Source organism: Melopsittacus undulatus, chromosome 1, assembly GCF_012275295.1.
Source record: "Melopsittacus undulatus isolate bMelUnd1 chromosome 1, bMelUnd1.mat.Z, whole genome shotgun sequence".
NCBI lineage: Eukaryota > Metazoa > Chordata > Aves > Psittaciformes > Psittaculidae > Melopsittacus > Melopsittacus undulatus.
This window is the reverse complement of record NC_047527.1, coordinates 121434336-121452293: the sequence shown is the minus strand read 5'-3', so window position 1 is coordinate 121452293 and position 17958 is coordinate 121434336. Positions and strand designations below refer to the sequence as shown.

The 17958-nt window shown below is 35.4% G+C and overlaps 1 protein-coding gene across 1 annotated transcript in view; it reads right to left on the bottom strand.

Annotated features, from left to right (window-relative positions):
* AKAP9 (A-kinase anchoring protein 9) overlaps positions 1 to 17958 on the bottom strand; it is a 109828-nt gene that overhangs the window by 26463 nt on the left and 65407 nt on the right. Inside the window, exons 22-25 of the mRNA XM_031052527.2 lie at positions 12603 to 12814; positions 7527 to 7689; positions 4080 to 4292; positions 1737 to 1969 (exon numbers count right to left, since the gene is read on the bottom strand). Of these exons, the coding sequence (XP_030908387.2) occupies positions 1737 to 1969; positions 4080 to 4292; positions 7527 to 7689; positions 12603 to 12814 (821 nt within the window). The remainder of the gene's footprint in view (positions 1 to 1736; positions 1970 to 4079; positions 4293 to 7526; positions 7690 to 12602; positions 12815 to 17958) is intronic.

Sequence of the window (17958 nt, the reverse complement as noted above, 5' to 3'; positions counted from 1 at the left end):
ACAAAAATAACAGTTTTGTTTCTTCTGTTCCAGGTATATGACACAAATGGTAACAAGCCAGGATTTTATAATTTTCTTTTTTAATGTTTGTCTTTGATATATGCAGCATAAGAATAAAAATTAACTGTGTTAATATGGGTGGGGAGCCAACAGTGAAAACCCCTGAAATAATATAAATGGTTTGAATTTTGTATTTCAGTTTTAACTTCCGAGCTGTTTCAACTGTTATATCCAGTGAAGCATGACCTTTAAATGACACTCTGTAAAACAGACAAACCTTATCAGATGCTTGAAAATAAACTAGCTGAAGTATCTGATACAAAGAGGAATGCTTCTGTCTAGCAACAAAATAGCTTGCAAAAATTCAGGAAACCAGAATAAAACCTTTACAATTTGCAGATTTTAAAAACTCACCTGCTGTTTTGAGGAAACAGCAGAATTCTAATGCTGTTATTACAGTTACTCACCTCAGTAGTCCGTAACTCTCCTGTTCATACTACTGATAATCCCAAACCATAATGCGTTCGTAATTATGACACTTGTAATAGGAATTTTTACTTCTGAACCGTGTCCTATTATGACACACTAGTTTCAGTGAGAAAAATATTCTTCTAATTGTAGAAAATGAAATATGGTAAATCCATTTGTGGTAAGGAGTATCTGGAAAAATCTCTCCTTTAGTACTGCTTAGATTATGCAGAGAGGTTGCCACAGGGCGTTATATTTATTATGTAAAAATATTATTCCAACCTACTGCTGTCAGCTTGAGAGTTAATAGAGAAAGCACAGAGACACTAGTTTTCTCTCAACAGCAGCACAGGACACTTAATAGGAATAAAAATGGGAAAAAAAAAGGAGGTGGGGAAGATGGTGTTTGCTGAAAATGGTTTACAGTCTAAAACAAAATTGTAGAGGCAGCCACAGGGAGGAAGAAGTTGGGTACAACAGAGGCAGCTGCCACTGTAAATGGGGGCAAATATATATAACTGGCTGGAAGGTTCAACTTAGGATCTGGGAGGTAAGATTCTTGGCTACTACAAAGGAAAACTGTAAAAGAAACTATGGACCAGCTCCAACAGGTCCATATCCTCTTATGTTTTGTTTGGGGCTGCACAGCTGAAAACAGTGCTTCAGGTAGGGTCTCACAGGAGCAAAGTAGAGGGGAAGAATCACCTCCCTCGATCTGCCAAACATGTTTTTTTCTATGCAGCCCAGGATATAACTGGCCTTCTGGGCTGTGAATCTAGCTCATGCCCAGCTTTTTTATTCCTAGTTAAAAAGTAGCCCAAGTCCTTCTCTGCTGGACTGCTCTCAATCCCGTCATGCCTCAGCCTATACAGCCACTACCTCAGCTGCCACAATTCAGGTGCAGGACTTTGCACAGACTTTAGACTAATTCTGAGAGACTTTATTGAAAAACATGGAAATTCTACCAACCGTAAAAAAAAAATCACAAAAAAATATGTTTTTTATTAATTTTAGAAGTTTCCCATTATTTTAAGCATTCGAGAAGTCTACTGAGTTATACTAAGAAATACAGAGCAGTCCTAAATAAGTGTCTGGAGTGAATTTTTTACTTTTAAAACACTAATGAAATTCTTGGGCTATAACACTGTGACTATTGTGTGCTTTTTTATGTTTTCTCAGAATCCGAAAAATGTAGCATTTCCTGCTGAAAGAAACCTCAGTACAGGTGCCCACCCACCCTCATGGAACTGCCCTTTTACCATACTTACATCTAGAAATTTTCTTGTTTTCTCAAGCTGCTTCTCCAAAGCCTGGTTTTGCTGCCTTAAGTCCATTAGTTCTGCATTTTTTTCTTGTTCTAGCTCTATGAAACGATTGACCTGTTCTTCCAAGTCTATTTCCAAGACTTTCACTTGCTTCTGAAGGTCACCATACTCTTTTTCAGCTTGACGCTGTACTTCAATTTTTTCTTTCATCAGCTTTTCTGTTTCCTCCAGTAATTCTGGTTATAATAAAAGCATCACACACTACTTTTAGATATGAATAGTTAGTAATGTTATGAAGCAGAACCACTCCCCAAGGTATCCATGCTGTACTCTGCAGAAGGATGTGAACTGGTTTGGGTTTTTACTTTTTTTCTTTTTTAGAAAATGTATTTTCTTCTGAGAAATTATCAAGATAACCACTAAATCAAACCCATATGAAAACCACTATCCTTCAATTAGTCTTTAGGGAACTGTTAGTGAAGTTGTTTGGATCACTTGCCTGTTTAAGCTTCATACAAATTAAAAGGTCTTCGTATAATTGAAAAGAAAATGCATGGGTTCAAGCTACAGCTAGAGTAAGCTAACAATGAAGTACAGAAAACCCAACCGTCTTCTCATCCCCAGCGTCAGTAAGATCAATCCACTCCCAGTCTTCATCACTTCACGTGGTACATGTAAGTAATTTCACGGAAACATGGAAAGACTTAGCGAGGTAGCCAGGCAGACAGAGAGGGAAATTATCAACCTGTTACTGGAGCTTCGTAAAATCAATGACTGCATGGATGCCCAACATTGAGTCCTCATGAAAAGCCAAGCATACACAGTAAAGCCCCAAGCCACCCTATTAAGCCTCTGAAGCCACAGCCCACTGAAGTACATATTAACTAACCATATGAATCCTTGGAGGTAAAATCCAAACTGTAAAGTGCAATTACATTTGGATAATCTTTAAAACATGATTGATATTTAGACAGAAACAATACAATTTCCTTTCACTATAGAAGAAATATCCTTTAAGTACCATCATCTTACATCATATTTGACCAATTCTCATTTCTATGAAACTGTTTTATATCAATACAATACAGTGTTTAGTTATTAGAATAAATGACTCAATTATATTTGGAAATAATAATAATAATAATAAAAAAAAGCTACAAAATCTCCCTCCAATACTATTTAAGTATCTGTAACTCACAGGTGAATAAGATGATGGTTATTCATGAATTTGCTTATCATGTTTAGAAATTATAAGAAATGTTGTTAATGAAATGTAAAACTGAGTATGAAGTACAACATCAAAGCTGCAGGCCAGTAAGAATTACAAGTAATGTCAGTAAGCTGAAAGCCCAATAATCCTGATTAACAATGTCAGTACGTGTAAGTCTTCCACCCAATTACAGATTGGCCATGCAACATACAAACACACCTGCTTGGGAAGCTGCATCGACTGCAGCATCTACTAGGCCTAGGAGAATAGAGAAAGAGAGAAAACAAAAAAAAAGAAGCAAAGTAATTCACATGCCAGCTATAGTATTCTTGTGGTGCAACAATGTAAGAGAAAATGAAGCCAAAGATAGAAGTGGCATTTAATGATAACGTTGTTGAGATAACTTAGGGAATGTAGTAAGTTATTCTAGTGTGTATGATGTAAGTACCTAAGTTGTTATACATGAAAATAATTTTAAAATACTTAGAAACCTAAACCAAATAACTAAACTGGAGTCCTTGAAGGTCCTGAAATACTGCTATTGTAATTTTCTTCCCCTATCATACACAGAAGTTACTAATTTAAAGCAGAATTAAAAGGCACAGTGTAAATGGTTTTTTTTGACTAAGCAGTTAGTTAGATTACATTGACATGGTATTTATCTGGAATTTTCACCACAGTGCTGAAAGTTTTCACTACAAGCACGTAACAGGCTTTCATTGCCATACAACTTTTGTGCCATTCTTCCCCAAAAAAGGAATTTGTTAGAAAAGTGTATCTTCTGTGTCTAAACTAAGTATTGGCAATCATGTTCTGGTAGGTGCGTTTGCTAATCCCTTTAAAATACTGTTTGGAAAGTGTTAGTATTTAGACCAGTATTTTTATCCATAACTTCAAGATACTCCACCTCCAGTGATAACAAAAATTGTGATTGCTCAACACTTCTGAAACCTCAATGATTTTTTTTGTTCACATATCAACAAGTGTTATTGTGCTAACATTAGGCATCAAGTATACCCCATTTTTCCTTATCACATTTTTATTCATTATCACAAACGAGGTGAGGAACCACTAAGATTACTATTTTATTTGAAAGTATAAGAAAACCTCATGGAAAGACTGTGAAGAATACATACGCTGTTCAACTGGTCCTGCATCTGCTCTCATGGCATCTTTCTGTCTGGAAAGCAATTCCTTTTCTTCCTGGATCTGCTGCTGTTCAGCCTCTAACTCCTGTAATTTGTTACCTGTACACAGTAGTTCTTGCTCAAGATGGTCAATTACATCTATTTTTTCCTGGAGCTGTTTTTCCAGAAATGCTTTTTCATCTGCATAACCATCAATGAGGCCTGTAGAACAGAAATTTTGGGGCTGATTTTAATAGAAATACAGAACAATTTAAGGTTTTTGCATGGTGAAATTACTACAGTATTCCCACATGCTTGAGAATATACAAAAAATGAAAAAATGAAGATGCTTCAATTTGTTCACAATTCAAAGTAAAACCTCTGTGAGCACTGAGTTTCCTAAAAGAGAAAATTAAGTAACAGTCATCTTTGCATATAGAGCCTGAGAAATCCAGGTCTGGTCCTCATGAATATCAGCCAAGTGCTGCTCACTAATCTTTTTTCCCAGACTGGGATTCACAGAGAACACAGCTGGATAGAGGGACTGGCTGTTGAAACAAAAAATACTGATCCAAAAACATCATTAACAGCAATTCAAAAATTTGAGACAATACAAATGCTAATTACTCCCATCATACCAGATGCTGTTCAGAATGAGTACTTAACAGACTGGAAACTGAGAAGGCATTCCCTGGTTAAATAGGGTGCACACCCTCACCAAAAAGGTACGAGGTAGTAGTCTGCCAAGATCACATGTTGTGGTATATACTCCTGCCTTTTTTTTCCTTTAAGATATGTAATGAAGGTTGTTAGAGTTCAGTGAACAAATACGCATTAGCATTTCTATCACATTAGGTAACTCACATCTGACACCACTAAAACACTAGAGGTTTGAAAATGTCTCAGCCACAGCAGTTTTTGTGATAAGAAAGAAATGATCAAAAATGACACATTTTATCTCAAGAGAAGACAGAGTACCATCAGATATATAATGATTTAAGACATTATTCTGCATACCTATCAAAGGAATTTGATGAGAGAATGTAGTCTGGCTTTGTCAGAGTATGCTCACAACTCAGTTCAATGAGCAGAAGAAATTAAATAAAGAGAGTTTTATGGTATTTTCGTTTCATTATATCAAAACCAGAAAAAGGTGCGTGTCTTTCAGAAATGCATTAATTTCAGAAGTTCACAGAAAAAAGGATGAAAAAATATTTAATTAATTCAGGAGTTGTAAAGCATTAAAGCAATGAGGGACAAATTGGCTGAATTCCTGCAAGACTGAACTGAATTTGCTCAAATGTGCAATATATCTAGCAAGGGCTAAAACTAGCATCAGATTCTGTCTTACACTCTAGAACTGTTCATTTACATGTGGCCAATTCCATTATCTACAAACTGGCACCTAGTAAGAGTCTGCAGGTTCTCTGCTGCTATTAGCTTGTTTGCACAAGTAAATTTTATGCCAGAAATACATTGGTCCAGGGAAAAACCTACTTATTTTAGATTATTTGCTTGTCTGGTAGTAATAGGATAAAAACAAAAATATGAAAACAAAAAATAGTTACTGAGCAGGTCTCACTCTGTGGGATGTCATCTTCTAATACAATTATGCATGCACCCTCTGCAATAAAGAAGAGGCAAGCTCGTAGTTCTTGGTGGAGAACCTGACTAATGTAAAAAATACGGACCCAGAAGGCAAAGTAACAGAGATAAGTTCATAACAAAATTAAATAAAATTTAATTAAATAAAATTTAAAAAAATAAATTTACTCTTCAGCATTTTTTTTTAGTTACTGCATGTAGGAATAGAAAAATGCAGAGGGCTCTGACATTATGGCAGATTCCTACCTTTAAACAAAAATTAACTGTAACCTTTCTGCTTTGTCCTAATGTGTTAGTCTATATTACCTTATTATAGAAGATGTGGGACTAAAAAGACCAAAAAAATCTAATGAGACAAAAATATTACCCTTGAAGAAAAGCAGCAATAAACATAAAAGCTGCCAATGTTCTGAAATTCACCAATACTAAACAGTTCTGTAACGACATCTACACAAGAATGTAAATTCTTGGGTAAATATTTTGGTGGAAGATTTAATCCTTTTTTGCATGTTTAGATAGGTTCTACATGAGGGTTTTTTCACTCTTAATTAAAAAAAAAAAGTAATAATGCCACTTTCAGATTTGAACCTATTTCCTCTGAAACCCTAATGGTTTTCCTCCTTTCCAGTTTTACTAAAGCTATTCAAATGCTGCGGCCAGTACTGGTGCAGATGACACACATTTATGCTGTGTGAACTGACAAGCTACCAATTGTCCCTCACATCACATTTTAGACACTTGGCCTAGAAACCTGCATTTCCTTGTCTGGTTATGTGTCCCACCTATTAATAGCATGTGAACTCATGTTGGATTATCTGTAAAAACAAGATGAAGTCTGGCAGGGTAGCATTCTCAAGGAGTAACATTTGGCTACGAAACTTTATGCTCCCACTTGAAAACAGATTTCAAAGAAGTCTGCTGATCTTTAGAACTAACTGAAGTATCTTTCTGCTTACTACTACAGACAACCTATTGGGTTGGTGTTTTGTGCATGTTTTCCAGCTGCTAATTACAAAGAGATAATGGTAGAAATGCTGGGTGGAAATAAAAACATTAGGCTATAAAGACAAAGCTATTTATAAAGAACAAATTAAGTGTCTGCCAGGTTTGAACATATTTTCCTGATGCCGGAAAAGATTATTAGACTTCCCCTGTTGCAATACCCTGCAATTTTTAATTGCTTCCTTAATGCAGCTGCAAATGCACTTATAAAGATGGCTTCAAACAGAGTGCTAACTGAAGCGTATCACCACCACAGCATTCAAGTTGGAGTGAAGGTTCTGTTTTTATCCATGTTTGTGGGAAACTAAGTGAATATCAAAAGGCAGCAGGCACAAACTGAAATATGGGAAACTGCATTTCAACACACAAAAAAGGGGTTTTTTTTCCTCTTTTGCCTCTTTGACTGTGGTAAAACTCTAGAACAGGCTGCCCAGACACACTGTGGACAAACATGGACAATGTGGATTCAAAACTTGACCGGACACAGTCCTGGGCAACCTGCTCTTACGTGATCCTGCTTTGTGCATGGGGTGGGAACAGATGATCTTCGAAGCTGCCTTCCTGCTTCAACTGTTTATCATTTTATGATACTAAGTTGTTAATATTTAAGCTTGTCTGCAAAAACACATATCCAAGCTATTAATTTTAGTAAGTCAGACAATACTGAGACAAAACTGGGAAAAAGAATCACAGAGTGGCTGACGGTCGTAGGGCCCTCCGAAGGTCATCTTATCCATAACTATCTAGAGGGTTGATAACATTCTAAAAATCTCCAAAGAAACTGATTTAATTAATCTTCTAATTAATAGGTGAATGTAAAGTTCAACAACTCATTAAAAAGCTACTCACCTTCGGCTTTACTAAGCTCCAAAGCCAACTGCTCTCTGGCTTTGGTTTCTTCATTAAGACGCTCTTGTAGCTCTTCCTGATACTTGATAAACTCTGTGGCCTCTTGTTGCTTTTTGAAGGACTCTCGCATGAGTTCTGTCTGAGTAATTTTAGCATGTTCAAGCTACAACAAATAAAAATTACATAAGTTAAATAAACTAAAGGTTTTTAGACAATTCTTCTATCATTCCTATTTAAGTACCAGTTGCTTTACAGTGTCTCACATAACTGCAGTGGACACTGGATAAGAACTTTACTGGACAAACTTGAAGATTACAATAGGAAGATTGACTTAGTACAAAAATCTAAGCAAATAGATTTTCTCAGTATAATGAACTCAATGAACCACCTGGCTAAATCCTTGTCTTTGTTCCTGTAATTCCTGGTTTAGGAGTTTACATTAGATTCACCCTTGTTTGCACAGGAGTTTTACACTACATATGAGTAAGCTACCACCCACCATATACTTAGAATGGCTAAAAAACATTGCATAAAGCTGGCAGAAGTTTCAATATAAACTGACAACAAGGTGTGTTTTATCTTGTTTTCTCCTTCAGACGAAGATAACTGAGACCACCAGGAAAATGGGAACTTTGAATGCACCACACTTTTTGACCAACAAGGCAGTAAAGCAATGTTTCTTCCAGCTATGTCCACCTAACAGATTTATTAAGGATTTATGTTTTTAATATTCTTCTCTGCTTGTCTGATGGGTTAATACTTAACGTGTACTGTACAGATGTAGCACAATCTTACTATGACATTATACTTAACTACTACAAAACCAGGACTGAAAAGCGTGGCTTTTTCAGAATAAGGCAACATATTCCAATGTCAGAACATGAAATAACACTTATTTCCTGATCCTCTCACCTCTTTCTTTTTACTTTTCCTTTTACATATTATGGATATTGGCAGATATTTATAAGATAGTAACATCTGTGGCTTTGCCTTATAGAAACATGCTTTCTCTCAATTTCTTGGGAAAATAAAAAAAGCTTTCTCACCATCTCCAGATAAGTTAATGGGTATGATTATCTTGCTTTAAAAACTCAGAAAAATGGGTTAGGAATACTCTTAGAACACTGCACACAAAACTACCCATTTATAAATAAAATTACACTTTGAAAAGAATATCTGAATAATCAATAAATTTTCATTTATAATACACTGAATTACAATACTTGATTTCTTTTCTCCAGCATTACTTTTTAGATGGACATCATTAATGTATATTTATTCTGACAGAAGTTAAAGAAAGGTATAAATACTTCAGTTGAGTATCTGCACTGGTTTGAGATATTTTAAAAATCACTTTATTCTTACATTTTGAAGTGTTTAATGAAAGACCCATTTCAGGTAGTATGGAAATATATAATAGGATTACTATACATAGACAATAATAAAAAAGGCTTACTTAAATGTAATCAAATACTCCTACTAAAACTCAGTATAAAAATTATTCTCCAGCTCTTTTCAATAACAACAACTCAAGGCATTATTAAAAATAACAGGCTAAAACCAAAAAAGACACACAAACATGAACATGATTTTCCAAGAACAGAAATTCCTTCATGGGATCACTGGAAGCCATTAACAAGCTTGTGCTAGTTAATATTACTAGTTAGTGCATAAAAACTATAAAAGTAAATTACTGTCAGTGAGAGAAACGTGACATAACATCGAACTGCTTTAAAGAGATCTCACATCTCCGTAATTCAACATATTTCTGTGTCTGCTAAATTTCTCTTGTTAGAAAAGACAGAATTAAAGCTTTTTCAGTGTCTACTAAGAAGTGACTAGGAAAAAAATCCTGTCAGCAGTACATAATAACTTTAACAAGATACAAGTTTATATAATTTTTCACTGTATTCTCTTCTATATAAGCTGATTTAAAATATATTTTCTTTTATACTTACTGAATAGGGAGGTGTAGGCAAGGAGATTTTAGAGACAACTTTTACAAAGTGCCCATTTTTTTTGTGGCTGAAGTGAAAAATTGAAGTATTTACAACTACAGAATTATTCTCATCCAAGTGTTCAGTAAAAGGAAAAGGATATGGTAAAGGCACACGAGATTCAACCTCATATGTATCTTCTTCTTGTCCTTCAGTCCACAAACCACTAAAGAGAGTAGACGCCCAGTAGGTGCGGTAAGAATCCATTTCAAAAAATATTGTTGTTGCTGTCTTCTCAATTGTCACATGGGTATTTTGCACCAAATAGGCTTGTTTTAGAAAATTCCAACAGGTATTTGTAAACAGAACATGTCTACTTAGCAGTCCAGAGACACATATCAGCACTATCGGTGACAAACCTACTCACAATCAGCAGGAAGCCTCAAATCACGTTCTCAAGCAGTGTTATTCTGTTGTTGATTAATCCAGAACAGAGAGAGGTGCAAGAAAACTTTGTGTAGTCACTCCTAAAAATCTTTCTTACAGAAGTTTCACATGAAAAAGCAACAGAAATCTTCCAGCAGCAGCTGACAGGTAATTTCCGAGGCAAGGAAGTGTAATATTACTGCAGAGATACGTTGCAGCAGACATGCAAGCTAGCAGAAGAGAAACTAAAAATGATTTTCGATCTCCACTATGGCAAATGAAAGAGAAATACAGATATGTCACGGATTTTCTTCAGTCTTGATCTTGGAGTTGATTCAAAAGGAAGAACTTTCTCAAGCTCTGCCAGTTTAAAGGCTTCCTGTTAGTATCTCCCAACCGAAAGAGTTCAGGGGAGTGGCCTAATTTATTTACCTATACATAACACCAGCAGGTGGAATTTGAATTAATACACCCACTATATGCCTTGCCTGAAAACTTTCAAACTGCACTTCAGGTCTGAAAGTGTGTGTTCAGGCAGGTCTCAAAGTTACTTTGAAGATTTTGCCAGGTTTCTCTTACTCTTTAAAGTTTATTTGAAGAGATGGATACATGTCTGTATGCACAACACAACTGAGTAAGAGAAAAGGTTAAAACAGTTTCTAGCTGTAAGTAGTTTTAGATTATAAAATATTTCAGAGTAGAAAAAATAAAGGGTTCAATTTTGAATATTTAAGAATAATTGTCGAGTCACCTACAAACCCTTCGTATGTACAGAAATGTGTATAATCCAGTAAGTACACAACAGACATTGAAAAGCAGACAAGACTGAATACTTGCAAAGTACCTCTACAGAAAAGATGTCAATATTTATACTTAATACTGCGGGATACTGTGTAGACAGATTCACATTTTATTAATTTAAAAAAACCCCAAACAGATATCATCATCAGGGATAAATCCATATTTGTATAATCTATATTAATGAAACAAATGTGTGTATGCATTTGAGCCAAAACATAACACTGTTGCTGGCAAGGTCTCAGCTAGAAAGCTATGAAGAGAAAATAAACTTTCTTGATCAACTGACAATAAATAAAAAGAAGCAACTTAGAAAACACTGATTACTTTTGTCAGTACTTCAAGAAGTAAATACTGCAAAAATATCAGTCACAAAAGTAAAAAAATTTGGGGCTATGCATAAAACTAATGCATTTAAATAGTAGCAATGAAATATTCAGAAAAAAATAATGCAGTTGTAACTGCAGCATGAATTCTTAATTACTGTAAAACTTTGAAGTTGGTTTTCTCTGTCTGTATCATCTGCTCTTCAAATGCGAGACTACCTACAGATGCCTACCCATACTTTTTTCAGAACTCCATATATTGAAGTATCTGTGTATACTTTTTTTGTTATTATGTAATGCTGTCTTAAGCTGAAAAAAGACCTCAAAAAGCCAAATATCTCTTTTTAATTGAACTCATGCTCAAACAGAAGAGACCTGCTGCAGAATGTGTTTGAAAAGAAATGGAATGCAGAAACTGGTTTAAAAGAAGCACCAGAGTACTTGCTTTACCAAGTCAGAGGGAGGAGTTCTCTGAATTTGTATTTAAAATTTTAGTAAGTCACAGATTAGCAGATTTTGTTTTTTTTAAGAAAAACAAGAGTATCAATTTCATATTTGAAGTATTTTTCAAAAGCAATGCTTAAATGCTTAAAACTTCTGAAGTATTACACTTAATATGAATTTTCAAATTACTTTCATTATCACAGACTTTTTTCTCCTTCATTTCCAGTAGTTAGGATTTATGTTATTTACACCTAGAGACAAGGAAGCAATGACTTTTTAAGTAATATTATTACTCGCTTAATAAATATGTGGGTCTGTAGTATAGGACACACTGTATCCTTTGAACTCTAGTCTCAAATAGATTAAAGAGCTGACTCTAAAGACACAGTTCTTCAAGAGAGCTTAAGAAGTACCGTGAGATAGGGTATTTACTCTGATACCTTCGAACTGAGATGTACATAATGTAAAAGTAAAGCACATAATGTAAGCAGTGTGATTTCAACTGAGCTAGGCATATAGCTCCCATCTCAATTAACAGGGAAGAACCTCAGACAGCAACTAACATCTTGCCATGCAAAGCACCCTGACAGAAAACAGAAAGAAACAAGAAATACAATGCCTCTTTTTGAAGAGTATTTATGAATCACATACCTCATATAAATACCAAAAGCTGGAAGTGCAAACTCCTTTTCTGACAGAAAGGTAGATATGTGCCTAACACATGAGTATTGTGACTTTTTTGGCCAGTCACCTGACATGTTAAAATGGTTGTCAAGAGAACTGGGCAGTTGCCCTTTAAGCCTTCCTTTTCACAAGGGCCAGCAAAATGTGCCCTGACACCTCTTGTCTCATCTCTGGATCGCAGAAGAATGCAGATGACACACTTGTACGAGCAATGAAACATGCCCAAGATTGACAAACATGCCCAGATTTAGACTTCCTCTGCAGTCCAAAGCAGATAGCTAACACGAGTCTAAATTCATCACTGGACAATGCTGGAGTAGACACCTTTAGTATCATTTCAGCTATCAGAATAAGCCTTATATGAGGTTTTAGGCTTACAGAAACCATATTCATGAGAAAAATAAAGAAGGAAAAAAACAAAGACAAAAATTTCAAAATGCATCCCTATCAGACCACCCTACCTGATTTGAAGTTTCATTGATAGCTTCCAGAAGCTTTTCAACAGCTGCCTGTAGTCGAGAACTAATATTCAGAATGAGTTCTTCATTTTCAGGATCTATTTCCACTCCACCTTCTGCAAGATGTTGACTCAGCAGTCCTTCATCCATTGCTCCTGACCACATGTTAATATCATCATCTCCCATACTACTACCATGATATGAGGAACAGGACTCTGAAAAACAACGATTGTCTTTTCACACAGACTCTCAGCACTTCAAAACACGAAAAATTGCACATCCAAGTTATGATTAGAAAGACAAGTCTTAAAATTATTAAAATATTTGTATTCATCACAAAGACAGGGAAATATTACATACTAAAATTTACACAAACAAGATACACAAAGTGTTAACTAAAAACAAGCAGAAGGGAAAGAGAAAAGGAGATACTAACAGAAAATAGCTTAGCTGCCCTTTCAGTACACTTTTCATCTTTGAGGTTCACCTTCAACCCTTAATTACTATAAGTAACCCTTACTACTTTGAATAACTTGCAATAGTAACTTGCAAATTGTATTTAAAATACAACCAGGTAAAAAAACCCAAAACAAAGCAGACAGTCGGTCCCTGCTTCACCAATGCCCAGCTGTGTTAGTGTGCATTAACACTAACTGTTCAAGTAGTGATTCAAAAGTACAGCCTCAAGTGAGTAAAGCGAAAGACACGCACATAATTCAGACAACTTCTGAGGACAAACAGACTAGAATACGGAACATCAAAATTCAGCATTATTATTAACAAACTGAAAATTGATTAAATGAGTAGCTGAACAAATCAAGGACAATGCAGGGGACTGTAACTGTCCCTACTGGTGTGTCAGCTGGTACCTGCCGGTTGCTCAACCTTCCTGAGGTCTGGTTTAAGGGCATTTGCCATTCTGGCTGAAAAGCAGGAAACACAAAATTTGCCTATGGTATTAAATTGATACAAATTCATCTAGAAAACAGTAATTTTGCCATATTTAGAATTCAGGGCTGTATTTAAGCAAGACAAGTGCAAACAAACTCCTGAGGTGTTTCAAAATCATACTTTCAGCATGAAATAGCAATACAGTAGTAACATTACAACAGCAGATAACTATTGTTTGTATTATGCTTTAAAAATGAAGAAGTGTTATGTCATTAGACTGCCTGACTTGAGACGTCAGAAATAAATGCTACTGTGTAAAGTTTATTTTAAATGACAGTTTATTTTAATGAAGTATATTTCTGAAATAGATTTAAAATCAATTCAGGGGGTTTGTGCTTTGTTTTTGTGTTGGGTTTTTTTCAACAATTAGATCTTGGTCTCTGTTTTCTAAAAAAAAAAAAAAAAAATTCCACCTTATTTTTGGGAGCCAGCAGTATGACTGAATGAATTCAGACTGGTCAATACCTGTTTAGCAGTAAAGTTGCAATCAGTACTCTGTAATCTCTGAATTTAAGTTCCTGGTTACTCTATGAATTGTGACTGCTGAACTAGAACAGTTTGTTTAGTTACAGAGATTGAAATGAAATTATAATTGGTCAATTTTACAAAATTGTCTTTAAAAACTGTAGTCAGTACATGTTAGACACAATTTCCTTATAGCTGCTTTTGCCTCTTAACCAGGCATGCAAGTAACACTGGAAATCCTCTTTTTGATGTTGTTTGAACCTAGCAAGGAAGTCAGATTCTAGTTTTCAGGGTTGTTTTTATTTTTTTAACACGTTGCAACATGATTAGCCACCTGGCTTACTTACTATACCTGCAAACATTCTGATAATAGCATCTACACACTTATTTCACTACAGATGCAGCTTGTACATATATGACCCATATACAACAAAGTAATCCAGAGCGATTTTAATTTAGAAAAGTTTAATTTTGTTTACTTTTATTTTACAACTGCTAAGATTTTTAAAATGCAGATGTACTTAGTAATGTTTTTCTTCTAGTTACATCATTACTGTTTCATATCTCCTTTTAGGTATGTGGGATATAATGTTACAAACTATTTTCACACTCCAAAGGGAAAAAAACAGAGGCACACTATATGCATGAATGGAACGAATAACCGGATGAATAGAATACACATTCACATGGCACCTTTCATCTACACAGGATTTCAAAGCACTTTCAATACTGCACTTTGGAACAAACTGCTGTAGTGGAGTCACCCTAGCAGTGGCTGGCAGTCATTCTCTGCCAGCACACTAAAGATTCGCAATGGAATTGTACAGCATAAAAGCTTCACCATAGCGTCCTAATATTTCACCCCCCTGCAGTGTAAGGCAGGCTGCAAAATTAACAATTCCACGTTTTTTATTCAATAGTATTCTGATTTCTCAACACCCAAATCTGGGTTGGTTCTGAGTGTTGCAAAATATCAATAGCGATGCAGAAGCTTTAATATCCTCAGAGTAGAAAGGACCTTCATTTAAGATGGACATCCAGCAGCATACATATTTCCAATGCTGTGCCAAGGTAGTTAAAGGCTGAGTTGAAGGAAAACATATTCCCTACTGAGCCACCGACACACTTACTGCAGCACCTGATGCTCTTTGGAGGCCACCCATCTTAAGTACTGACCAGGTAAGACCCTGTTTAGCTTCAGAGATCTCACCAAATAAAAGCCCACAGTACAGTAGCACAGCTATAAACAAAATAAAACAATCACATATTAGTTATTGCACAAGCTAATTCTTTCCTGATGGAGTACAAATTATCTATGTCCCTGTCTTCCTTCTCAAGCTTAACTCATAATTCATGTCCTATAACCCTTACATTTTAGCAAATCATTTGCTCAAGTGGTACAGTTGAATTGTGCAATGGTGAGTGCATATCAAATGCAAAAATAAACTTTATACAGAATAACTGCAGAACTGTGTAGTCTGTTACAAAACCATCTGAACTTCTGGCTGACTGGAAACTTAAAACATAATAGGCTTAAAACACTGAGGCCTGCTCAGAATGTAATTCTTTCAAAAGCCAGGTCCAGAATACGTCTCTTACATTACTAGTATTATAAATATTATTACTACTTCTTGCCAATGACCAGAACAGTATAGTTTGGCCTCCAAGAAGGCATGAGAAGACATTAAACTCCTGTTTTGCTTCTGTCAGTTAATTTGTAATTTGTTTCCATTTCTTCCGGATAAATGCAAAATAAATCAATGTTACAATATAATTTTATTACACGAAAAACCTCAGAATGTCATAATTTAGTTGAAATATAACTATAAACAAATGAGGGAAAGAAAGAGTTGTGATCTAAAGTATAATTTGGAACATTTAAACTTTATTCTCAAAGATAAACAAGGAAAACCAGAAAGTACCAAATGCACCCTGTAATAATTCTGTTTATACTGTAGGGTTGGCAACTCAAATAGAAAAATCAATGGCAAATCATAAATGTAGATGCCCATAACTTATACAAAATGGCATGTAAGAACAGGAGTTCATGTTAAAAGTCTTCCTAACTGCAAAGTGAAAATCTGTCTTTTTCCCCTGAAAATGGCCCTAGTACACAGCATCTTGTTGGAAGATTTTCAGTAGTGGAAGCAAGAAATAGAAATGTTGTAAAGTTATATTAACCACCCCTGGCAGTTGTATTCCTAACCCTGATTTTACTAATCCTTAGAATGCTTTTCATTCTTCCATCCCAGTAGAATTAAAACCAAATTTTCTGTTCCCCAATTTTCTTTTTCAGTCCACTCAAAATAATAAACAGAATGTAACTGGCTCAAGTAAAAATGTCTTTTCCTTGTGCAAATGCTCCTCATGTAACAAAAAAGAAACCCCAAACCAACAAAGGCTCACATTGTTTCCTTTGCCACAAAGATTGCAATTCATCACGTCAGATGTCATGGCCCGCTAAACCTTAAGAAAAATGCTTAATTATACAGTGCTTACAAGTTTCAGATACAGAAATTGTTTGGGAACTGTCAAATGACACTTCTGAAGCAATATATACTTTGCATCATGCAGAACTAGTATCTACATTTATTCCTGGGATTCCACTAAAAAATTAAGGTTAGGGGTTACAAGCTGAAAACAAAAAAAATCAGTTTTATGGTGGGTCAGTATATAAAGCTATTTAGTATCTTGTTCCTGATACACTGTTCAGAAACAAGGAGCTCAGAAAGCAGGTAGAGTGTTTTACAACAAATGCCATAACCACACAGGCTTCTCCAAAGCAATCTGCAGTGCTACAATACCTCCTAAGGTACAACATCTGAGGGAGGAGTAGAGCAATGCCTGCTGGCTCTGTCATCATGATTCCTGACCCAAATCTCCAGACAGAATTAACTCACCAGCTTACTTCACACAAATGCTGTTCACTTCCAATGATACATTTTATGACTGAAATTTGAACTTTACTCATTCTGCTAGAAATAAAATCCTGTGATAGCCAATGACTTGGACAAGGTCCCAGATAAACCTCTATACACTCTATAAATCAGGTTGTGGTTGTAAGTATGTGACCTTACTGATTCAGCTTTTTAAAATGCTGAAACTTGGCAAAAACAGCAAGCTGAGTTTTACTTGTCAATAAATATACATTATGTTGAGAAGGTCAGTGAGAATTCACTTTATTAATAAAAACTTTATTTTTTTATTTTCTATTTTATTATTGTATTTGCATTGGTACAAATTTATTCCTACAAATTTCATAAATAATTAAAAAGGAAGCAGTCTAGTGGAAGATGTCCTGCTCATGGCAGGGGAGTTGGAAGTAGACAATTTTTAAGGTCCCTTCTGACCCAAACCATTCTATGACGCTATGAACATCTGCTTGGCTAGGTGTTAGAAAATACAGCAACATGCACAGGTTAAAATATAAAAGTAGTGTCTACCTATTTCTTACTTCCAGAAAACAATGGCGAAAAACTTTCAAAAGCTCATGTTCTCTCAGACCATTCAGTAGAAGTATAGAAAATTAATAGCAATAGTCCTGTTGCTGAAAACATTAGCAGTATTCGTCATCTAACTCCTCTTGAAGAAGGACCAAATATTTCTGCTGATGGAACAGCATGACTCTTACTAAGGCTATCTTACCTCAGTGGCAGAACAATGTACACAGCAAGGATGGTACCGGATCATTTTGGAAGGGACAGCTTGAATGCCACTCAAATACCAAAGAAGGGCATTCCAATAGCAGACATTTCTTTGTTACAGAATAGTAAAACCTTACATGCCTCTTCAAAATACACTAATAGCAAGCAGAAGAGTTAGAATAGGCAACCTTCATCACTAGCAGAATGGAATAAAGAGAGGTCTTGTTTATTTATGAGAGTACTTTTTCATCAGAAGACTTCACAAGAAATCAACAATACATTCCAATTTCAGGGCTTGG